At 32.6% G+C, this 26,598-nt stretch overlaps 2 protein-coding genes across 2 annotated transcripts in view; one reads left to right on the plus strand and one right to left on the minus strand.

The window, feature by feature from the left end:
* LOC139484190 (low-density lipoprotein receptor-related protein 6-like) overlaps positions 1-21,803 on the plus strand; it is a 58,450-nt gene extending 36,647 nt beyond the window's left edge. Inside the window, exons 20-36 of the mRNA XM_071267923.1 lie at positions 1,995-2,077; positions 2,803-2,871; positions 3,529-3,679; positions 4,360-4,540; positions 7,169-7,347; positions 7,932-8,171; positions 8,637-8,805; positions 12,249-12,376; positions 12,751-12,907; positions 13,272-13,381; positions 15,244-15,427; positions 15,919-16,097; positions 17,019-17,258; positions 18,520-18,685; positions 19,223-19,350; positions 21,169-21,325; positions 21,697-21,803. Of these exons, the coding sequence (XP_071124024.1) occupies positions 1,995-2,077; positions 2,803-2,871; positions 3,529-3,679; positions 4,360-4,540; positions 7,169-7,347; positions 7,932-8,171; positions 8,637-8,805; positions 12,249-12,376; positions 12,751-12,907; positions 13,272-13,381; positions 15,244-15,427; positions 15,919-16,097; positions 17,019-17,258; positions 18,520-18,685; positions 19,223-19,350; positions 21,169-21,325; positions 21,697-21,793 (2,618 nt within the window). The 3' untranslated portion in view covers positions 21,794-21,803. The remainder of the gene's footprint in view (positions 1-1,994; positions 2,078-2,802; positions 2,872-3,528; positions 3,680-4,359; positions 4,541-7,168; positions 7,348-7,931; positions 8,172-8,636; positions 8,806-12,248; positions 12,377-12,750; positions 12,908-13,271; positions 13,382-15,243; positions 15,428-15,918; positions 16,098-17,018; positions 17,259-18,519; positions 18,686-19,222; positions 19,351-21,168; positions 21,326-21,696) is intronic.
* A 318-nt stretch (positions 21,804-22,121) lies between these two features.
* Positions 22,122-26,598, minus strand: part of LOC139485858 (protein BCAP-like) — a gene marked incomplete in the record, with an annotated part of 41,124 nt that continues 36,647 nt past the window's right edge. Inside the window, 1 exon segment of the mRNA XM_071270499.1 lies at positions 22,122-24,404. Coding sequence (XP_071126600.1) covers positions 24,129-24,404 — 276 coding nt within the window.

Genomic DNA, 26,598 nt, shown 5'->3' on the forward strand with positions numbered 1-26,598 from the left:
TAGGCCATCTTACGCCCTTCGCCAATGAGTATAACCCATACCGCATAGTCGACTGAAAATGCCCCTAAATGAGAAATGAAAAAAAAATTCAAACCAGAAAACTAGCTATATATAGCATGATCAAGATTTTATCTTGTGTTATAGCGAAAACAAAAACATATCCTTCCCATTAAAATATGCAATCCCTCCTCCACCAAATAATAAAAACAGAAACCTTACGTTTACATACGAATTTTGTAATTCAATAAATATACAATGATAGGTACAAGTACACATGATGTTATTGTAATCTGAGCAGATTTGGATGCCTTGAACTTTGAAAATACTTATCGCTTGGTCTTCTATTGCGCATGAAGAAAGGTATTACCATGACGTCAAGTGAAACCTTACCCTTTCGGGAAATATAGCTGATTGTAATTCGAAATACATTTTGAAAGTTCAATTGGATATTGTAAAACCAATGAAAATGATTTTTTGATAAAGACAACATGTTTCAAAAGTATATAAACAGAACAGAGTACAGTATGAGGAAAAGTCGTAAATCATCTTATGTACTATAAATTACTGCTCTAAGCACAGAATGAAAGTATATCAGCTATTGCTGCTTACAATTGGTGAGTATAACATACCGGTAGTTGTTTTAATTAATAATTAACAACTGAAAGAACGAAGTAACAGCTTTTAAATTGAATATTTCAATATTTCTTTCAGCAATTTTGTAGGGTTGTAATTCGTTGACCGTGTGTACATTTTTAGAATGAAGTGGTTCAACACATCATACAAAATGTATTTCGGTCAACACTTTTACACCCTAATAAATTTACACAAAGTAGCATTCAATTTTAAAATAACAAATATAGAATTTAAGATAAGTTTATTCTTTTAGTTTTTACTGGACATAAACAACCATGCCACAATGCAATTCATCCTGAACATGCAAAAATATTTGTCACTGGACGTTCAGTAACTAACAACCAATCAATCACTACGTAAAATTTATCAAGCAAGATGACTGAAAATTGAATGAAGAACTGTGTGCATGTGCACGCATTAAATAAAAGTTGACCGGTCTTAAAATAAATGATATTTGAATTAGCAGGAGTCGCGAGTCTCTATGGCTATCCAGAAGACAAAGAAAACTACACGGAAGAGAAAGAGAAGTTTCTAAGAAAAAGAAGCTCAAAAGGTAGGGTATCCAGTTTATTTATTTATTTATTTTTTAAGCTAAAGAAAATCCATAAGCACAGTTTATTCTGAAGTTTTTAATTTCAGGTATTTAACTATTTTTTAAACTTAATTTCCTATGTCGTTCTTTTACGGTACTAAAACCTAAAACTTCGGACATTAAACTTTTAAAATAAGTTATCGGATAACACACGTAGAATTATTGTTCGAAACACCAAATACGGCATTTTCTTTCGGAGTACGCTATAGGCCTAATCATACACAAAATTCTAATAACCACAAGGCCTAATCATACACAAAATTCTAATAACCACAAGGCCTAATCTTTAAAGTGAATGCACCTCAAAAGTGCAACTGTATGTTTAGGAAAAAATTTAAATGGAGGTTTGATAAAATGATTTTTGAATTCTATATATATATCTATTGGGCAATCAGAGGCAAATATTTTTAAAATGGATGTCCGTTAATTAAATCCAAAATACAATCGCCCAAAAAACGTCGGTTTCAGTTACAAGTATTAAATTAACTTATTTGAACTATTTTGAGAGAAAGAAATTTCTGACATGTAAAACCAAAAACAAACAATATATTAAACTATATTTTTAGATATGACAAGAATTTCAGAAATTACTAGTGATGAAGACGTTGCGAACAAGAATACATATTTTAATTCTAATTAATAGGCCTGGTTATATAAATAGTTTTCAAACTGTTTAGAGAAGGTTACCAATGTAGAAGCAAACGCTCTCGGCTTGGTGTTACATGTAGTTAAAATACTAACATTTCATGCTTTTAATTTATTTTTTAAGTTGGAGGTCCAAAATGCTACACCTGCTCTAACATTGCTGATCCGAGTCAGTGTACGCAAACAACGCAATGTCACGTAGACGAGGTAAGATAGCAGGTTTCTTTATAATATAAGAATAGATCTAAAAAGGAGACAACTTTCTATCAACAACTAAGTGACGTGAAAGGAAGCACTCATGGGTCCCCATACGGTCTTGCAAAAGCAAATCTCATAACGCATCATGGTTCATGAACAAACCAGAACAAATATGACATACAGCAACAAACAATAACTACTATCTTCAGGCTCTTCAACTGGAACAGGCTAATACAGAATGTGGTGGGGTTGAATTTGATTTCGTCTTGGCTTCATTGTACAATGTTCTATCTTCAATGTACAAAATATTGACGTACATGTATTGTCATCACTATTCGACACATTGTACGATGTGTTTGTGTCATTGAACGGCGTTGTAGTCTGTAGTTTGTACGCCGACTTAGCTTCACCGTAAAAGCGACTTCTAAGTGTCATTTGTACGCCTACTGGTTTCAGTGCACAACATCTTGGCGGCACTTTGTCATATCGTTGCTTCAATATACCACGTCTTGACTTCATTTGAACAACATATTGTCTTCGTTTGTACGATGTCTTGACATCACTTTTACTACTACAGTCATTTTCGGTATAAGCGTTTTAACTATTTTTATCCTTATTTTTGCAATATCTCTGTTAACCTATTTGGTTGTCAAAATTCAGCATTATGTAATTAAATAGAAATTGACTTTAAATTTCATAATTGCTGTTATTAATGATCTTGAATATCATTCCAGTATTGTAAAGAATCTGTTGTACCGGGAAGTCAACCTCAGAAATTCAATCTGGGATGTGAAAAGCTTATGGTAAGTTTGAATTTTTAACTGATTTGTGTCAATGGTAGCTAAACAGCAGTAGGTTCAATGATGCTCAAATGTGCTATTTATGGAAAATAAAACAAAAATCAGGGCGATCTAAACACTATGGTCTTAAACGATTTAGCTCGTTTAATTTTCTAAAATTTTGACCAAAATATTACTTAAATGATAAAGCAATTTCAAGAAATGTGAACCACACATTTAAAAGGAATAATTTCCTTTGATATATATAGCAGGTTGATAAACACATATCTTGAGCAGCTTGGTGTCTCTCTACATATAGTATGAGGTGAAAACAATCTGTTGATTTTTAAGTGAGGTAACTCCCTTAGGTCTTCTCTGTATCCCTTTAAATGATGTAGACATGGTATTTTGGATCCATTATGACCATTACCTCAGCTACACGTTAAACATTATAGACATAATACACTATTTTCATTGTGTGTCAAGTAGGAATTCTTATATTCGCGAAACCCTCCGATGATACCTTGGAAACAGCCGTTAAGGAATTCTGTGAAATTTTTTTGAGTCAGCGTCCAAGTTTACACATCCATTCCCTTTTAAAAAAATGTGCTTAGTATTGTAATACAGTATATTTCTAATTAACCCTAGAAAACATATTTAAATCATCAATTTTATATCTAGACTTGTGCTGGGCTTGACAGTGGAATTATTATAGGGAAACGCCATGAAAATACCAGATCAATTGACGGGAACAGAAAACGACAAACCAACTCAAACTGTAATAGATGTTGTTCCAGTCATCTGTGTAACAACAATTTATGTAAAGCTGATAGTAAGTGAGCTTTATAATTTAAGATTGTTTTTTCCTAACCTTTCCTGTGATATTATTTGAGTAAAACTATTGTTTCGATCGATTATGATTCATATGAACATAGTCACCATCTGCAGATTGAGTCTGGGAGATGACATTGGTTTGGTAAAAGAAAATAGACTCTGTCGTCTATATGTCTCAATGCCTATGGTTACGAGTAACATAACATTATAAACTGTAAAATCCTTGAATGCTTACATCCACTTTATTTGAACTTTGGTGGATAGCTGTCTCATTGGCAATCATATCATATCTCTCTATTTGTAACATAGTTCAATGAGTAAAAATGATTCTTTTAATTCATTAATTCTGCGCATGTTACGATATCAAAATCGTGACATCTCACTAGATTAAACCATAAGTTCTTATTCAAGGCGACATCGGTTGATGAATTACAGTTTTACTGAGCTTGCGAGTTCGAACCCGGTCGTTGCAGGTAAATTTCACTTCAATCTTAATTTCTAGGATTGTCAGTTTTCCTGCTGAGGCTCTCTAATTTTCTACGGGCTTCTTCCACCAATGAAAACTTCATTTCATCGACGATATCTCCAATAAGGCTGTAGGTGGAGTTAAGGGTCTACAATTAACCAATCATGTAAATCCTGACGTCACCAGAACTACTTATTTTTAATTTTTAACAGATCCAGCTGTAATTCCTACAGTCCCAGGAAACCACCAAACATATGCAAGATTATCGGGCGGAGCTAATTCATATATGGGAAGGGTTGAAGTATATCATAGCGGTTTTTGGGGATCTATTTGTGATGATGACTGGACAGGGGTTAATGCAGGAGTCATTTGTGGAATGCTTGGATACAGCAGGTAAGAATTTTATAGTTTAAGGGGAATACAGAGCGAAAGTTTGGAGTAACTGTATTTCGAGAAAATTTCATGTTTTTTGGAAATAAAATTGAGAATGAAAATGGGGAATGTGTCAAAGAGACAACAACCTTGATAATGAACGCAATACTTAACTCCAAATTGTACACAAGAAGCTAAAATTAAAATAATACGAGACTAACAAAAGCCAGAGGCTCCTGACTTGGGACAGGCGCAAAAATGCGGTGGGGTTAAGCATGTTTATGAGATCTCAGTCCTCCCCGTATACCTCTAGCCAATGTAGAAAAGTAAACGCATAACAATACGTACATTAAAATTCAGTTCAAGAGATGTCCGAGTCTGAAGTCAGAAGATGTAATCAATATATAAGAGTAAAAGAGGATATACATTTCGTAATTTACGAAAATGTTCTTAAATGTAATGTAAATGTAAGCAATACTCAAATTGAAAAAGAGGGGATAATGGTGAATCCATATAATTCATGACTAACATATGAAAGAGAGCAAACGATAAGCGCTTACATCACTGTTGTTCTTAAAGTCACATTGGAGCCTCCAAAAGAGAGCTACTCTCATCTCACCTAATCTTTATAGCTAAAGGTAGCTTATGGCAAGCCGTTCTCGTCAAAACTATGTTTAAACTCTTTGTTCGACAAAAATACACACTGAGATTTAAAAACCTAAAATAACACACTGAGAAATCGAAATTACACACTGAGATTAAAAAAAAAAAACACACACACACTGAGAATTCAAAATTACACACTGAGATTTTGAAAAGACACACTGAGATGAAATAAATTGAAAAACACACACTGAGAATTGTTAATTACACACTGAGATTAATATGCAAATTACTAATGAATATTACAATGAAATGCGATTCCTTCAACCAACATTCGTATTAAATTTCAAGACTTAACATCGCTCATATTCCTAAGTTTGTTGCCTATAATTCAGATCATTACTACTACCAGTAATTAAACATGGGTCCCTTTTCAAAAGTCTTCCAACAGTTTTCTTGATTTCGCTAGTTAATCTTTTATATTTTTGTAATGCGGGGTTCACACATTGCCGATTATTGCTCCCGTTTAAGATCAGACAGCGATACGACACGAAAAGTGAAAAAGTCGGATTAGTATCCTCAATTATCTGGAATGTCCTATTATTGTCTGAACGCAGTCGTTTTAGTTCGTAACAGATTCCTACTGGTCGGGAAGGATCCGAATAGTTCGGCAAAGCACCCCGACAGTTAGGTGCGTCCCGTAACATTCGGGAAAACTCAGCCGATTTTGTCTAGTCGGATCACAATCGTGCCTATGTCGTGACAGATTCTGCTGTATCGGATCGAATTCCTAACAATGTTCTGTGTATTCGGGACGGTGTCCTGTGGAACGGGAATGATCTGGAGAAGTCCCGACAATAACAGAATACAATACGACTGAGACCAGACAAAGCCGTTTGCAATGCGATAGAGCGGACCGTGATAGGATTACGTTCCGACAGTACCTGATCATCCCGATTATGCCGACAGTTTTCAAACGGATAACTTCCGTCAGCGTCGGTTCACTGTCTTGTCACTATCTGATCTCTGTCGGATTACATTCGGTAGAATCGGGACGCAGTCGTGACAGACTCGGTCGAATTTTACCTGGCGAAAGATACAAATCGAATTTCCATTCACGATTCACAGGATCTTGATCAGACTTTTGACAAATTTTAATCGGGAATGGTCCTGTCAAGGACGGCAATAAAAATCGTGAATGTGTGACCCCAGCTTAAAGTTTATATGCTATAATAGACACTTGGGTAAAAATTTCACTGTATTCTTTTTCACATTGTTCCAATGTTTTCTTATAATTTTAATAAAGTATTTCGCCATTTGGTTATATTTTGTAATAAGAGTAAGTGGGTATTTTTCTTGTTCTTGTATTTCTAAAGTTTTTTTTATTAATAATTTGGAAACAAATCGAAGGACTAACGACGGAGTTATGTCCCCTTGTTGTTTTCAGCTTGTAATAGATTCAGATTAAGTATGCTAATTAGATATGTGCGCATAAAAAGTGCGCACAAATTTCGGTGTGTAATTTTAAATTCTCAGTGTGTAATTTTAAATTCTCAGTGTGTGTTTTCAGTTTATTTATTCTCAGTGTGTCTTTTTGAAATCTCAGTGTGTAATTTTCAATTCTCAGTGTGTAATATTCGATTCTCAGTGTGCATTTTTCATTTTTGTAATCTCAGTGCGTCTTTATGAAATCTCAGTGTGTAATTTTTAATTCTCAGTGTGTAATTTTCAATTCTCAGTGTGCGTATTGAAGTTTTTAAATCTCAGTGTGCTTTTCTGTAATTCTCAGTGTGTAAATTTTTCGAAAAATGGTTAAAACATAGTTTTGACGAGAACGGCTTGCCATAGTAGCTCTGTGCATCGTTCTGAGCTCAGTTCTTTAAAATGGTTGCATTTCTTGAACTTGCTTATTATAAACCACATATATATATAGTATTACGTGTGATATGTGATGCAACATGTACGTATCATTCTGATTTTTTCAATTAGAGGATACTTTCAAAGACGTCATGCAACTTTTCCTTTTTTTTCATTTTAACTATACAGAGAAGGATCAGTCGGCGTTTCCGGAGCTGCATTCGGAAGTGCTCCTTCTACTGCACATATATGGATGGACAACGTCAACTGTACAGGATACGAAAATAACATCGATGAATGCCACTTTAATGGTTGGGGAAACCATGATTGTTCACATGGCGAGGATTCTGGTGTTGAATGTTCTTCCGGTAATTAAAATTAAAAAAAAAATCATCATTTCATATAGATAATTATTACTTAAATTATTTTTTTTTAATTTTAATTTCATTGACATATAATTCACTGGCGGATCTAGAAATTTTCATAAGTGGGGGCCCACTGACTGGTTAAGAGGGGGCCCGCCCCAGCCACGCTTCAGTGATTCCCTATATAAGCAACCATTCTTTCCCTAAAGGGCGGGGGGGGGGGGGGGGGTCGTGGCCCCCCTAAATCCGCCTCTGTAATTAATCATTTAAAAAAAAGATTTGACCTTTACATATAACTGTCAACGATGTTTTGTTCTTAATATATTTTCGAAACCGTGATTTATAGAAAATATATAACTAAGTGTTTACCAAACGATGTATAACAGTCATACTATTTTGTAAAAGCCGCTAGTGGCCGCTTCTTTAGTCTGGACTGAGACCACTATGTCTCAGGTCTTGAAGAGCGTGTGTTTTGTGTCGCTGGTTTTCATGTCAAAAACCTTAGTCATATATCGAATTTGAATTGAATTGAATTGAGTTTAATTAAATTGAATATGGATTAAAATGACACCATTATTCTATTTCAGCAAGTCCAGAAGACAATATGATCTTCTTGTTAGATATTAATGGTGACGGACTTATTTATAGAATGGATTTATACACACAAAGCTATGTCCGAATACCAATAAACCGTCTGTACACGCCAACTGCCATTGATTATAACCCTATTGAGGGAAGAATATACTTTGTAGATGGACGACTTAAACAACTCGCCAGTATGCATTTCACTGGAGACGACATAAGAGAACTTAAACAACTTGATACAAGTAAGTTCGCGTTCCTGATATTTCTCCTTTCCATTATTCAATAGCCGTGATATGTAATGTCCCTCATGCTCGTCCTTCCGTTAATCTTAAATGCAGCAATTTTGTGAACACATAACTATTTTGTTTAAGAATATATTAAACTAAAGTATGTAAAAAATGCTTGTAATATAGGTTTAGTGTAGAATATTTATCTCTAATGGGAGTGCTGCGATATAAAACGGAGTGTTGTACAGTAGCCAGTCTGGAATAAAACAAATCAGCAGAGTCACTAAATAGAACTAAAACTATTCATATCATTGCTTTGTTCAAATAGTTTTTATAATTTGTCTTACAAACCGAACCTGGGATGAACTAATATACTGTAGTATTGTATCATATTTCCATTCAAAGAAATATGCATAGACTTTTTTTTTTGATAAAATGCGTCACCATGTGTTCTAACATAATTGTTAACTTTTTTGGTAGATGCTGATCTAGAAAAGATTGAAGTTGATCCCATTAATAGAAGACTGTTCTATGCGGACACTGGAAATAATCTAATCGGTTCCTTGAGTCTGGATGGATCCGATTTCCGTATTATTGTCAACAGTGGTTTAGGTGAACCTCGAGATGTCGTTTCGGATCCCAGAAATAGGTGAGCGTTCTTTGTTTGATAGATGTAGGAAGATGTGTTGTGATCGAGTGCCAATGAGAATAAATAAATAAATAAATAATCTTTATTTCAAGAGGATGATCCCATTAGTTAAAACTAATCTTCCTGAGAGTCCTCAAAATAATAATAACATATTTATAAGTACATAGAGTATTATAAAGTTATATTATACACAATATACAATTGTATTTAAATAATAATGAAAAAGCATATTAATTTGCACAATTGATGAAAAATTTGTAACATTTTGTTTTAAAAGATACAAGTGTATTACTCATTTTTATTTCATTTGGTAAACTGTTCCATATTTGAGAACCTGAATATGTAAATGTTTTCTTTAAAAAATTTGTTTTTGGTTTTGGAAGATTTAATACTTTTTCATCAGCTGAACGTAAGTTATAATTTTGATTATCAGTAAAATGAAAATTTTCTTGTAAATAGTTAGGAACCATACCATTTAATGATTTAAATACCAGTATTGCCTTTTGGTATTGAATGCGTTTTTCCACATTTAACCAGCGTAAACTATTAAACAATAAACTGGATGATGTCATTATGTCAGCTTCTACTATAACCCTAGCAGATTTCTTTAATAACTTATTAAGTTTATTTATTCCACTTTCACAACAGCTTCCCCATATATTGCAACAATAATCAAATAATGGCAGAATATAAGCATTAAAATAGATAATACGTATATGCATAGGTAAATATTTTCTTATCTTTTGTAATAAATTGATTCTGTTTGATATAGTACATGACATTTTATCTATCTGCTGATTCCAATTTAGGTTTTTGTCAATATATAAACCAAGAAGTTTTTCACAATCTACATTTTCTATTTGTTCATTTGAAATATTGATATCTAAACTGTTTCCAGTTGAACAAAGTCTTTGTTTTGAACCAATAATCATTGATTTACACTTTTTGGCATTTAATTTCATACAATTTTGCGCACACCAGTTTTCAATTACATGAATATCATTTTGAAGGTTAGAAGTAAACTGAAGTAAATTATTACCTTTACAATGTAATGTAGAATCATCTGCATATAAATCTATTAATGAATGTTCTATATTAAGTGGTAAATCATTGATATATAAAATAAATAACAAAGGGCCCAGGATAGAACCTTGTGGTACCCCAGTTTTTATGCATTTAGTATTAGACATGACGTTATTGACCTTAACTTGTTGGCTTCGTTCAAACAAGTATGACTTAAACCAGTCTAGTGTACAATTTGAAACATTATAATATTCAAGTTTTTTCAATAAAATTATATGATTAACCAGATCAAAAGCTTTCTTTAAATCTAAAAATATAACTCCGTTTATCTATTTGCCAACCATTCATCTACTAATTTAGTAAGTGCAGTAGTACACGAATGTTTAGGTCTGAAACCTGACTGTGTAGTATTAAGAAGGTCATTACTATTTAAAAATATATACAAACTATTAGCTATATGTCGTTCTATGATTTTTGAGAGACTAAGCAAAACTGCTATTGGTCTATAATTATCAGGATTACAGGCATCGCCACTTTTAAAAATTGGGCAAACTCTTGCAGTTTTAAAAATACTTGGAAATTTACCACTTTTGATGCTTAGATTAAATATATATGTCAAGGCTGGTGCAATGACATCGCTGCACATACTTAAAATATTTGGTCCGACATCATCTAAACCAGTTGCTTTAGACTTGTCAAGTTTTTTTAAATACATGTTTACATCTAAAATACTCATTTCTGGTATAATGAATTTTTCACTACCCGTTTGTAACTTTGATTTTACAAATTTATTGAGTGCATCAAATCTGGCACCATCATCATTATTACATAACTTGTCATCAACTATACTTTCAGCAATATTTGTGAAATGCACATTAAATGTATTTGCTATATCAACATCATTTTGAATTACACTATTTTTATATTCTAAATGCGTGATATTATTATGTACTTTTTTAGGATTTAGACTTTTGACATACTTCCAAATAGTTTTACTATCTTTACAATTTGAAATAGCATTTTGAAATATTTTTTCTTTTCATGTTCTATTAAAAATGTAACCTTATTACGCCAAATTTTATAATTATATATATCACCAATTCTTTGAAAATAATCTCTTTGGTGTCTAGCGCTATTTATATCAGAAGTCCACCACTCTGGTTGTTGGGTATTTTTCACCCTTTTAATTTTCTTAGGAGCATGTTTGTCAACTCTCCATCCAAATAACAATAATTTTCATAAATGTAAACCATTATAAGTCAATGTAGGGCTTCTTCGTTTGATAGACCTGTTTTGCAACTGAGAGGCTGATCGACGATTTTCAACAGGGGACGAGTGGAGAGTTCCATCTAAAATACAGCCTACAGTCAAATATCAGAAAAAAATGTATGTTAAAATCCCAGTTTCAGCCATCATCCCTCCTTGATCAATACTTGAGGATTTTAAAATGATTTACAGACTGGAGTATTTATTGACTGTGTAAATAAGTTTTAGTTTTAGTCTTAGTTATTCCATAAAAAACAACTTTGACTTAGATGTATATATAAATGTGAAGTTGAAGTATCATTGTTGCTAGTAACACCATATTAAATTTAACATCCATGTAGATGTCTAAGACGTAAATTATATATGAAAAGAGACACGTTTCAAATATCATGCTTCATCACATACGATCAATGACAGACAGAGATCAATATTCAATAGGCTACTTGCCAATTCCCGTAATTGACCCTGTAATTAAATATCATTTTTTAGTTGTCTCCCTTATAAGGGACATTAATTTTTATTTACAATGGAGAGCCAGCAGAAAGAGCAAATTTACCTGTGCGTGATGTGAGTAATCTTTAAGGTTTTTAAATCTTATGATTACACTAATTTGTTGTTCAGCTAAATACTTTTGACATCAGAAATTTTTTGTAATGCAAAATTTGTTAAACCGACGATACATAACTTACAATTCATCATGCTTTGCATTGGTAAATGCCCATTTTGTCCGGTATGGAACCAGTCGACGATTGACAAAGGGAAGTAATTTGTTTAAAAAGTGTGTAATAACAGAATCAAATCGGTAATTGCAAATGGACTATTAAGGGCCGAAACTCAAAAACGCTGCTATCTATTTACACAAATCTTCGGGAATCGTTTACGACCCAACAATCCTAAGTGGAAAGTTTTAAAGGCAAACATTAAGTGATTTTTAGTTTAGTTGTGTTTAAATATACCACCTCTTTATTGACAAATGCTTAAATCACGCTGGTACAACAATTAGTTGTAACTTTTCTGAATTCTTTATATTTTTTACGCATAATTCTTTATTCTTTCTCTTTTTTTTGTTTTTATTTTCCACTTTTTATCCATTATTCTATATTTTGTAAACCCCATTCACACCCTCAAAGATAATTTTCTGTTTTGATTGACAGAATAATATACTGGTCTGACTGGGGATCGTCGCCAAAGATTGAGAAAGCAAACTACGACGGAACCGGAAGAACAGTGGTCGTCAGCTCTGATCTAAAATGGCCGAACGGAATGGCAATTGACTTCGATGGTATATATCTTTACTATTTCATATCGACATTTTCCAGTTAGATTGAGACATTTTCAAGTTTATATGTTTGAACTTCATATTTATAAGGAATAACATGTATGTCGTAACAGTTGGGAAAATATAATCAGTAAAATAGTAAACAAAACACAAAAGGTTGAAGTACCATTGAAAAAATTCATCTTTTAAAAAATAAAGATCAGTATAAAATACATTTTATTTGTAATAGAAGTCGAATTTAGCTTGAGATAGTTTTATCCTTATTCTCATTTATGTGTCAAAATGGAAAACAAATCGTTTAGTCTGAGTTTGATTTGTTTTATTTTTGTCATAATATCACCACATGTAACTAAAATTATTATTTTTTTAATTATCAGAAAACAAGCTTTACTTCGTTGATGCTGGTACAGATAAAATTGAAAGCACTGATTTAAATGGAGGAAGTAGACATACAATATACACAGAAACTGGTTCCCATTTCTTTGCTATATCAATCTTCCAACAATATTTATATTATACAGACTGGACGGAACAGTAAGTGGTTTATTTCATAAAGAGGCTTACATTATGTATGTCTATGAGGAGATAATCGAAAACCAAAAGGATAGGTGTTTTGAAAAGTTGATGGAATATTTGGATAGCATCGCAATCTTCAGTTATTTAAGCCATATTCGTTAAGCTCTAAATATAATATACTGGTGTGCAAATAATTTTTTGCGATAGTGGTGTCACCCTTGTAACAAATTCAATTAACTGTTTAGCCTTGGTATACATTTTACTCCTGTTATCGATGTTTAGTTTATATACTCTCTTACATATTATATAAGTTAACCATTTCACAATGAACAAAACATTGAGTTCCAAAGCGATCCCTCAATTCAAGTTCACTTTTTTGTAGCTCTGTTATGAGAATAAATAAGGATGGGACAGATAGAACGCATGTTGGAGCTGCGACATTCAGAGAGCTGGCAGACATCAGAGTTCATAAATATGGTTACGGTTTGCCAGGTAATTATACATACTTTATTCTTTTTTATGGCCCCGCAACGAAGTTGTTGGTGTCATATAGTTTTACCCTTGTCCGTCATTCCGAAATTTCGTCCTTCCGTCATTCCATCATTCCGTCATTCCGAAATTCCGTAATTCCGTCATTCCGCAACAAACCATTATACGGAGTTTTTTCTACATGCCTTTAGTATTGGGCTGATTTTTGGTATGTGAGTTAACAGATCAAGTTTAAGTTTCGTTCCGCTCCACTAATTTTTGTCGAAATTACGGGCTTTGGACTTTGAGAAATTGTTGAAAATCACAGTTATACGGACTTTTTTTCTAAACGCCTTCAGATATGGGGCTGATTTTTGGTATGTGAGTTAAACATGATGAGTTACAGATCAAGTTTAAGTTTCGTTCTGCTCCACTAATTTTTGCTGAAATTACGGGCTTTGAGAAATTGTTGAAAATCACTGTTATACGGACTTTTTTCTAAACGCCTTCAGATATTGGGCTGATTTTTGGTATGTGACAGTGAGTTAACCATGATGTGTTATAGGTCAAGCTAAAGTTTCGTTCCGCTCCGCTAATTTTCGCTGAAATTACGGACTTTGGACTTTGATAAATTATTGAAAATCACAGTTATACGGATTTTTTCTCTTTCCCCCTCCAGATTTTGAGCTGATTTTTGATATGTGAGACTACCATCATGTTTGTATCCACATGTGTTTATATTGAAATTGCAGATTTTTCAGCTTTTTGGGACGGGGCTATTCGTGTCGCTTTGACAAATCTAGTTAGATATCTGTATCATACCCTTCATTTCAATTCTGTCTTTTCCCAGGCTTTCCAGAAAAGAATTTAAAAAAAATATATGTGAATATTCATATTCCTTACAATTACTTTTTTTGCGAATTTGTGTTTACATTGGCTGCCATTTTGTCAGCTTTTTTTTTCTTTTTTACCCAAATTTTATATAAATGTGGCTAAAAACGGTAAAACACTTTTTTGGAAAATGATATTCTGCATGAAGTAAGAATAAATCGCGAAGTTCATCCACTTTTATTTTTAACTTTAGTGGATTGTTGTCCCGTTGGCAATCATACCATATCTCCTTATTTTTTATAATGAAGCTAGACAAATTGATAAGTTGGAAACTTTTAAAGGCCTGATCAAATACAACATTCACTTTGTGTTAAAGAGAGATTTATTTTACCCAGATTTGTACTGGCTAGGTGCGCTGAGTTATAATTCGAACATATAATAGCTCATTTCTGAATAGTAAGTCTTTTCACATTAACCAGACACATGACTAACCTTTAGCCAACCAGTCGTTGTTCTAACTCCCTAATATCTTTTGTTTCTTGAGAGTTGTAGCAGATACACATTTCAAAGGCTGACTTTGGCTGACGAGGAAATCAGGGAGGTTTGACAAGAAAGGAATGAGAGACTGACATACTCTTTACGGTCGATTGTATGAGTGTGTAGGTAATGGTAATATATTTCGTTAGCTTGCTTGCCAGCTGGACCGTGAAGTCAAAAATATGTTAGGTAAACTATCATCTTTTAAAATTATACTATATAGTCTAACAGATAAACAATCTATCAGTCTGTAGGACTAGGCTACTTCGAAAGGAGGGTAGTGTACCTTACCTAATAATGACTTCACGGTTCAGCTAGAAAGCAAGCTGACCAAAGATATAACCTTTACCCACATACTCAATGCAATCGGCTTTAAACTAAATGTTCATATTCTTAAGATCATTTATAAATTTGATATAAAAAAAAGTAAGACAATTTTCAACGAGGTCAATTTTCAAAGCGGATGCGAAAGTGTTCACAACATTATTAAGTAATATAAACAACACATGTTTGTACAGGTGTTGTCACTCCATCTCCAATTGTCATTGATGAAAGTCACATGTTTGTAACGTTAGTTGGTCGAGGAGGACATAATGAAGGAACTGTAGAGGTATTTGTCAATGGAGTATGGGGAACAATTTGTGACGATCACTGGGGAGATGTTGATGCTGGAGTTATTTGTCACATGCTTGGATTCGGAAGGTAAGCCACCTTTTTTTAATGTATAAAATACACCAGTTCAAAATGATATATACTTTATCTACCATCTATCAGTATATTGGCAATTTTCAAATGTATTTTTGCAACAACCAAGCAAATGACGAGCTAGTACGTGGAACGAGATGGACGTGTCTTTTGGGGATCTGACATTTTTTTGACTTGTTAAGTACATGACAGATGGGATTGCAAAAAATATGATTACACAATGAAAAATTCATCAGTGTTACTTACTCGTCACCTGTAAGGGCGTAGGTACAGTTTGTCTGACATAGGAGTTGTTCCCTTTTCAAAAATCTTAACAAAGCCGAACAATTTGTTCGTAATTGAAAATGGACCGAACTAAGAATTATATAATCTTACTAACGAAGGTAACAGCAACGACTTATTATTTAACTAACACTAGTATTTTTAAACGCAGTGTAAAAACTCATCAAATCTACCATTCTTATAAACCGGATTTGTTTTATCTCTAGAGAACATGCAGTAGCCGTTTCAGGTGCACTATACGGTACTTCACAAACAACGCCAATATTTCTAGATGAGGTGGCATGCTCAGGAGCGGAAACACATATTGCGCAATGTCAATTGCCTCAAGGGTGGTCTATTCATGATTGTAAACATAATGAGGACGCTGGCGTTAAATGTCAATATAGTGAGTAATACAATGGAAAGGAATTTTAATGTTACGATAATTTTCATAAAAAAATATATAGCGATTGTTTAGTGGTTATATTTTAATAAAAACATGTAAAGTAAGTTTGAATCTTATGTAACTTTTGGTTTTATAGACATATATAAAAGGTGGCTACTAGCGGATTGGCTGCTAGCTATTTGCTGCTAACTTGAGGTTGGTTAACTTTAGACAAAAAGATGAAACATTCAACAAGTTTATTGGAACATAATTATTAATAAAATTGAGAATGGAAATGGGGAATGTGTCAATTTTTAATGCTGTGTGTACGTCTCATGTAATTGATTTAACAAACAAAAACTTTCAGAGTATTCGTCGGAAGAACGCATACGTTGGCAAAATCATTATAAAAGGAATTGAAAAAAAAATATTGCAAAACTACTGACGATATGAGTTGTTTGAAAATACCACCAAACAATGAAATACAGAAATTGTGAGATAAAATTTCAGATTTATTTCTAAAATATCTTTAGGGTAACAAAATGACACTGCAAATATGAAAAGGGAGCCTCACGCACCATTTTAATATACGCCTCAATATTGACCGAATATAACTGGTTTAAAATTAAAGAAACCGTTTCTAGTGTCTAAATGGAGTTTACAGAATATAGTTGAATGGACAAAAAGTGCAGAATGAAAGAGGTATAGACTGTTGTTTCTTCTATGGTCGCGTTGTTGTCTCTTTGACACATTCCCCATTTCCATTCTCAATTTTATAGACTACCAAAAAAGTGTTAAAATGTAAAGTTAAAGGAAAAATGTCAAAACTTTACTTGAAAATAATAAAGAATATAGAATTGAAAAACCCTTCATCGATACCTTCAGTCATGTGTAATTGTAGTAATTGTTTTGCTTCATCTTCGAAATAATAAAATTTTGTAGATCCGTCAAAAATTCGAACATCCATCATAACCACAGACTCAAAAAGATCGGAAATATACAGATTAGACATGGAAACCGGAAGTTATGCGGCCATTCCAAACTTTAATATCTCCAATCCCGTCGCCATTGGTTTTGATAGTAGTCAAAAGACAATATACTATTCAGATGTCCGTTTGCATCAATTAAGGAGCACCAATATTGATGGTTCGGGAATGAGCATCGTAAAACAACTAAATGGGGGTATGTTTTTTTTTAATATTCTATATCATATTTAGTTAAGAAACCACTGAGAGAACAATAAAAAAAAATCAAAGAAAAAGACAAAGCGCCATGGCCGAAACAGAGGTACAAAAAATAAGAGAAGCAACACTTCAAAAAATACTGTGTCACAGAAAAAAAGAATTGAGCAACAAAATACCCTTTAAAAACAGGGTTAAACTTAAAAAGAGGACAATTGGATATCACAATTGAAAGAAAAACACAGCATAATTGCAGAAAGATGAAGCATAGAGAAACAGCTGATAACACAAAAATGAGAAACACAAACTACTTGAAAACCACGGGCTAATTAATGTGTTAATGTTACTGCCTTACTGGTTACACACTTTGTATTTCTGTTAATAACATTCATTGGTAAAACTATATCTGTATCTGTAACTCATTTCCAAGTGACGTGTCCTACATGTATTGAAATGGCTCAAGGTAAAGGTTCTGGTCAAGCAAGTTTTCCCTGAATTTGTACTTACGCTTAATACTTGTATCATTGTTCACATGTTTATTATGGTGTGGGCGTCGGAAATGACGTAGATTAAACATATATCCGGTTGAATGCAAACCTAGAAAAGCGCTAACTTAAGCTATTGCAATACATGTAGGACACGTCATTTGGAGTACGTCCTAAGAGTTTCATACTTACATTATTGTTCACGTGTTTATTATGGTGCGAACGTCGGAAATGACGTAGATTAAACATATATCCGGCTTAGGACGCATACAATGTCTAACGGGTAAAGTGGGAATATCCAGTATTAACTGTTCATTAAAGAATTTATTAATAGTTGGTTGTATGAATCACTTCGTAAGAGAATTATGATATTGGATTTCTAATTGTTGAAGGCCTTACGGTTGCCTATAATGGCTTACATCCACTTTATTTGAACTTTTGTACATAGTTGTCTCGTTAGCAATCATTCTTCATCTCCTTGTTTTTATAGAACTTCAAGAAAAAGATATATTTCTTTATTCCCATCACCAAATATATAGATACAGAGAAGACATGTAAAGCAAAACATTGAATACATAGACGTAAAAATACAGCAAAACAAAATTAGATGTTCAGTTACTTTTACAAAGCACGTACTTCTAAAAGTCATAACTTCAGTCGATAATGGGTTATTTTTAGGAGTGTCACGTATATATTTTTTTATTATAAAGAAAATATTATCAATATTTGAAACAACTTCAGAGTGCTCCAAATTAATGTAAAAAAAATAATTTTAAGGTATCCCAGATGGTCTTGCTATCGACGAAAAAAATCGACTGCTCTTTTATACGGATTATGCAAGGGAACTTGTTGCCGTAATGAATTTGGACGGAAGTAGTGAACACAATGTAACAACAACAGGAATCTCAAACCCACGTGGTATATCATTGGATACAACAAATAGGTAAGCCTGACCATTTCTGTTGGATGAATCATCAATGTCTTCTCCTTTGAAATCTGTAGATACATATATTTTATTTCAATTTTTAGGAAGAATAATTGTAATTGACACAACATAAGTGTTGTATGGTCAACATCACAATTTCGCGAACCGTTACAATACGATATGTCTCAATTCATTCAGAAGTTAGCGATATTTTCGCATTCTTCCAATTTTATCTTACAAAACATGCAAATAATAGTCTTCTTATCAGTATTTTGCGTATTTTCGCAGTCTTCGATCTTTATCTTACAAAACATGAAAAAATGGTCGTCTTATCAGTAATTTGCTCGTTTGCCTGATTTATTATTGTGACATTTTTGAAAACTAAATAATGGTTCGCGCGACGAATGTTGCATGTATACAAGGAGACACTAACTTTGTCATTTGATTCCCTTGACTTGAGTGTGGAACCTTATTCTTAATGGATTACACATTTGAACCTCGGATAAGTTATTTGTTGCTATTATTTATCGATATTTTTTCCTTATGTCATTTCAGAATTATTTATTGGACTGATTGGGGTAGCAGTCCAAAAATAGAAAAATCCGGTTATGATGGAACAGGCAGACAGGCTATTGTAACTACTGATTTAAGCCTACCAAATGCTATTGTATTGGATACTTATAGTACGTAACTATAAAACCAAATCAAACACCTTTAGTAGTTATGTAAGAGTTATTCCCCTAGTTGTTTATTTATAGATTCCACAACTGCAACAAATGTGTTACGATGTTTCTGCACTTGAGACAGTTAGATTTTAATATTTAAAGCGCGAGGCTTGCCGAGCTTTTTAAATAATTAAAATTTAATTGTTGAGAGTGGTGTTGATCAAGTTTTGTGACAGACAGTTCGTGGTTCTGATGTGTTATCGTGGTTCTGACAGTTTGTGGTTCTGACGGGCTTCAAAGTTATTGTGAAACCACCTATTCTAAAGGTGTCGTGAATCAGATGTGGATACTTAAAAATTCCAGAGATCTTTTAGAGTACATACAATCTAACTCTCTTTCATCTTGTAATAGTATTAAAACATTTGACTTTTCTTCTCTTAACACAAGTATTCAACATTCCAAACTAAAAGACAAATTGAAAGAGTTGGTATTGCTTTGCTTAATAAAAAAAGAATGGCCAACGTAGATACAAGTATCTTGTCTTAGGGAGGGATAAATCCTACTTTGTAAAGAATCACTCTGCTTCAAACCAAAAATTCAATGAAACTGATATGATCAAGATGCGTGATTTCTTGATTGACGGATGACGTGTTTTTCAACAGACTGTCGGCATACCAATGGGAACAAATTGTGCCCCTCTACTTGCCGACTTGTTTCTTTATTATTATGAGGCTGACTTCATGCTGTAACTTCTTAGGAAGAAAGATAAGAAGTTAGCGATATCCTTTCCGCTATAAAGATGATGTTCTTTCACTAAATAATTCAAAATTTGGTGACTTTGTGGAACGTATCTATCCCATCGAACTAGAGATAAAGGATATTACAGATACAGTTAAGTCGGCCTCATATCTTGACTTACATCTAGAAATTAACAATGAGGGTCGGTTGAAAACAAAACTTTACGACAAAAGAGATGATTTCAGCTTGCCAATTGTGAGCTTTCCATTTCTAAGAAGCAACATTCCAGCAGCACCTGCATACGGGGTATATATCTCCCAATTGATACGATATTCCCGTGCTTGCATTTCCTATCATGATTTTCTTGAAAGAGGGTTGATGCTCACAAGGAGTTCCAAATGGTGAAGTTAAAATCATCCCTTCGTAAATTTTACGGACGCCATCACGAGTTGGTTGACCGTTATGGAATAACCGTTTCACAAATGATATCGGATATGTTCCTTACGTTGTAACTACAATCCCCTTCCCTTTTACGAATATGACCTACCGAATTAGATTATTTACCGGATTTGTTATCACATAAGCAACACGACGGGTGCCACATGTGGAGCAGGATCTGCTTACCATTCCGGAGCACCTGAGATCACCCCTATTTTTTGGTGGGGTTCCTGTTGTTTATTCTTTAGTTTTCTATGTTGTGTCATGTGTACTATTGTTTATCTGTTTGTCTTTTTCATTTTATGCAATGGCGTTGTCAGTTTATTTTCGATTAATGAGTTTGACTGTCCCTTTGGTATCTTTCGTCCCTCTTGTATGTGCTGTCCTAGGTTGTTTTACTTGTTCGTCTTTTTTCTGTGGTTAGCATTTCGAAATGTACTATTCTATTGTTTATTTGTGTATTTCTCTGACCTGAATGCTCTTGTATTTATTTGTACTGTATTCCTGTCATTAATGTGTTATATTTGAACTTTTTCCTAAATCATTTTAATAATTATTATAAAGATCATCAACCATTTCCCATTAACAATAAGAAAAATATATCTTCTCGTTAAAATGCAAGTTTCGTTTTTCTTTTATTATATATTTTTTTGTTTTCAGCGGGTAAACTAATTTTTGCTGACGCAGGAACCAACAAAATTGAATCTGTGAATACAGATGGGACTGGTAGACAGGTCATATTTGAGGACACTGGTGCTCACTTCTTTGGACTTGACGTAGATCAAACATACATTTATTTCTCGGATTGGAACAAAGAGTTAGTTAAACCTTATTAACCTTAATCATTTGTCATTTCGTACATTGACTTTCAAATATTTGGTCTTGAGCTCTCCTGATAAAACTTAACTTCAATCCAGAAAAGTGCTATTTTGGCTTTAAGCGTACCTGACAAAATTATGCCAGAAAGCGCTTCGGATTCATACATTTTATAAAGTGTTAATTGGGAATATTTCAAAACATCAACCTCATTTGTTGATTATTAAACCCTCAGCAGCCATTTAGAATTTTGAGCTAATGGGCTTTAATCCTAACTTCACACATCAAGTATTTATTAGCGTAGTTTTAACTATAGTTATGAAAATATGAAAAAATATTTTACTATAAAAATTATCTCTGATATTCTTTTAGAGGTATATTGAGGATCAATAAAGATGGGACACATGAGGTCAACATTGGACCTCCTTCATTTGGTAGAATGAACGGAATCAAAATTATAAATGGTTGAACAAGTGAGTATGCATAATACTAAAAAGTACCGAACTCTAAGAAAAGTTCTAAATGAGAAAGTCCATAAAATCAAATGCTACCAATCAACTGAACATGTGAAAACCCACTGCCATATCCCTACCTAAGTACAGGCTTTTTCCAGAGAAAATTGTTGTTTAAACCTAAACCAGTAAAAATATGGATTTTGACCATCGTGAACAAAGTGAATTACTTGGTCCGGAAGGGCATAGCGTTTCCCCGCTGACAGCAATGACAGCACATTTTAACCAGTAGTACTTGAAAAAAAAATAATACAAAAATTATCCATTTGTGTGATTTATGTTTTATTGTGCCATACATATAATTAACAGTTTTTTGATTTTACAGAACCTATACAATGACATAATGCACTGAAATGTCTTTGTTAGAAAATATGATGCATAATTAAAACCCTAATTACATGTAAATCCTGTGTCTCTTATTTACTTATGTTGATTCAAAATAAATAAGGGCTAACGTAAGGACAGAAAAATGGGCAATCGGATATTTTAGGCCCACCTATTACTGTGCACCTCTCATAATGTGCACCTTTTTACTAATGTTTTAAAAATAATGCTCAGGAATATGTTTGTACAAAAGTCTATAAAACTAAGTCGCGATCGTTTACTCTAAATACTTTATTTTAATATAAAACTATACTAATTAATTCTTATTGTTTTCTTTGCAGAGTACGAAAACAGAGTTTTACACATATTTTTTAATAAACATTCTTTCAAACATAGTTTTACGTTGTTTATGTTAATATCATATACGTTTTAACAAGAAGATAATTCAGGCAAATATATAAGCTTTAAAGTCTCAGGTTAATCAAATTGAAAACAATGCTGCACATTACCCATCAACGAATCGATTCTAAACATAATTCGATCATCGGAAAAAATATCTCCATAATCATGATAGAAAAACACCTGTTTTTCTGTGATGTTTTTCCCTCAAAATGCATAATTGCATATGAGAGTAAAATTGTCAATGCTTTTGCATCAAGCTATGCATCATTCTCTTTCCTTGTTTTGTTTGTATCCAAAACCTTAACGTTTGTATTAAATGGACGATACAATTACGTTGTATCATATTATGTTTGCGGCGTCATATTAAACGATTGGTAAAGACAATAAAGCTGTATATATTACTACTTTTAGATATTTTGAATTTTGAATTTCATTACGAAATCCAGTTAAGTTTACTATTGTACGCATATTATTAATAGTCCAACTGTGCAAATCAACTCATGATAGATACCAGGATTAAATTTTGTATTTACGACAAACGCGCGTTTCGTCTACAAAAGACTTACAGTGACGCTCTAATCCAAAAATACAGATTGTTTTTTTACTTTAAAATTAGAGCATGTTCGCGAGGATATATCAAATAAAATATCTATCGCGAACATTATATATAAGAGACATAACTATCGCGAATTTGATTGGCATTTTAAATATCAGAATTACCACTAAACATTAAATATTGTTTTTTATTTGAATCTAGAAATACTGGTTTAATGAATTATAATTATAAAAGCTAACTCAATATCGAGTACAAGTTTAAGCATTTAAAGACTTACAAAAATATTCCATAACAGTAAAACGAAAATGGAGGAAATCTTGTCCAGGAAAGCGCTAAACATATTTGAAGCAATGCTTTACGATATATAATTTGCTAACAGTATATAAAAGAAAACAATTTACATACAAAAAAATGAATTATCATTCTTACTTTTTAAACATGCTATGCATATCAAAGATTGACCATCTACACCACATTCTCCAAATATAAAAAAAAAACCATCAAAGTGTTACAGAACATAGCAGAGGATGCATGTTACCTTGATTAATTTCACAGCAAGGCAATTGTCAAATATTCTATCAATTTGTACAAAAATTTATAAAATCATTTTACGTATGTACTGTAGGCTTCCAGCAATATGATAGATTTTGACCAAGTGCGTGAAGCAAATGCAGTGGAAACAAAAATATATTTCATAAAAAGCTGAAAGACTCATCTAACCATTGTTTTCAAGACAAACACCAGTAAAAAATAAGTAGTGTCTTGAATGGACTAGTGCTTTTCAGTGTTTAATATTTCAACGTAAAACTTTACTTGATTTGGATATGCAACTTCCTTTATCATATTACAATAATAAATGCAATCCATCATATTGCTTTTTTAAAATATAGTCTTTACAACTGTTCAGCAATACATATAAGGCTACCATTAAACATTCTTAACCATAAAATTCTTTTTAAGCCATTTTAATGAGAGATCACAATAAAGTACTTTCTGGGTTTTCTTTTAGCTTAACGTTTTTTCTTGATTGGTTGTACCACACTTTTTACCATCACAGGACCATCTGATGTAAGCCTCATGGTAGGCCATACAACATAATCCACAATGTCTCCAGACACTGTGAACTCTCTCATTAAGTCTTTATCAAGTTGAACTCCATGGTCATAGTTGAACTCGAAAGCCATTGGTGGATCTTGTACCTGTGTCAACCAACAAATTGCTATACACTCTTCAGCAAAATCTTTCATCAATCCTGTGAATTCTTGTTCATTTTGTCTAATATACAGCTGAAACAATAAAAATGGTTCTGTTCGACACTTTAAAAAAGTATAAACACATGACCACATATTCTAATATGACGTTCTTTTTTTTCGCTTAGTAAATAAACCCATGCTCGAAATCCAATAAAATTTGTTTGCAAATGCGTATTTTACAACTACAGAAAAAAAAGAATTTTATAAAATTGGCATGCATTTAATACATATTTCATTAACTTAAAAACACTTTCAAACTCTCAAATGATGTGTTTATTAATACATTTATTATGACTTATATTGTTACAATTCGCAATTGACTTTTTTTACCTAGATATGTCATATTTCATACTGGCTGATCAAAAACCCTCACTCTGAAAAAACATTTTGCCAGTCGTTTGCTTTTTTAAACAAACAAAAACGGAGGTCCATGGACGAGCCAACACAAAAGCTTAAAACTTATACACATCGGACATAAACATTTCCTTTATTGTCCTATTCAGAATCGAAATAATTGATACAAGCTATACTTTATTGTAATTTTAACATGGGTAGGCATTATATACGTGTTATTTTAGCACTCATTGTCGCTCGGGCAAAAATAATCTCGAATAGAATGACAACCAATGTTTAAACTACAATAAAGTATAGCTTGCCTCAATTATTTCATAAATGAATAGAGGGGAATATAAAAATTCCACAATGAAAGATCCTACAAAAAAAGACAAAATGATAAACGAAAAGAAAGAAAACATAACGAAAAGAGTTATAACTTAAACAAAAAAGTCACAGAAAACTTAAGATTCCATAAGAATACTTATGATATTATCAGTTTGTTTTTGATTTATGAGTTTGACATGTTTGACTATCCTTTTGACATAATCCACCTATGTTTAATCAATTTTCTTCTGTTCTTAACATATGGTCAAGTAAAAGCTCGGCATACTGTATAGATAATTGGTTTTTTCCGAAACCGGATGTTGACCTGTACAGGCAATGCATATTTGTTAGAGTTTTGGGGTTGCATTCTGATTAAAGTTTATCATCATTTTTTTTTATACAAACTGATATTGAACATTCAAACTGTCATTCGATTTACTTAAACATGTTATATAAAAAGTGAAATAACAAAAATAAAAGAACTCCGAAATGGTATTCGGAACGACTTAAAGTATACCAATTTGTGAAATTAACTGAGCTATGCATTACAAGAGCAAAATAGTCCACCGAATCAAAATAACAAAGCAATCAATTTCATCAATTAGAATAAATTGATTGATATATTGATTGCTGTTTAATGTGATTTACAGCACTATTAGGCTATTTTGTGGCGGTTAGTTTTTGTTGGTGGAGAACGCCGAAGTTTGAGCGGAGGATAACGACTTAGATGTAGAGCAGGAAATCAATTAGTAATTAAAAACCAGTTGTTAAGAGAACATTTGAAGTTTTTCCACCCGAAAAGTTCTTTTTTGATTCAAATATATTAAGATTCGGTTTAAAATGTCATTTCTATCATCAAATGATAGCTAATTATACGCTGATTTCATAAATATATGGTTTCTAGACATTATTTTAAACAAGGGAGATAATGTGTTACTTCCGGTTTGAAATTTTTCACTTCCGGTATTATTTGATAGTGTACTTGACACTGGTTCAAAAAATATATGGTTCTATATACTTGTACATTGCACAAGTACAAAAAGGTACTCCCAGTTTACAAAGCTCACTTCCAGTTGACTTCATTAACTGTTTGCCCCATATAAACCCTCAAGGTCATATGTCTTGCAAACAAATTCAAAAAGTCACATGGCTTTATCATGTATACTTATGAAGTAAAATCAAAGGTCAAAATCTAGAACGTCAAATTTACCTATTACCTTGAGCTCAATTTGAAGGTCATTAACAAAGGACATTAAATCAAAAGACACTAGGTGGTTATAATATACACATGGAAAAAAAGTATTGCAACACCTGAATTTTTTTAAAACTTGGAAAATCAGCTTCATTTTTTGATAGAATATGATTAAATACTTGTATAATAATATCGAAACATTGTTGATAATAACATTTCCACTATAACGAATAAAAAAATGTTTCAAAAAAGATCTTTTAATTTACCACAATTTTGATACCAAAATGAAGTAATTTTTGTACAAAAAAATGCATTTTACAACTTTTACTGTAATCGAACAATAGAATGTCAGACATTTCAAAATAAAACTTAAGA

Source organism: Mytilus edulis, chromosome 8 (genome assembly GCF_963676685.1).
Source record: "Mytilus edulis chromosome 8, xbMytEdul2.2, whole genome shotgun sequence".
NCBI lineage: Eukaryota > Metazoa > Mollusca > Bivalvia > Mytilida > Mytilidae > Mytilus > Mytilus edulis.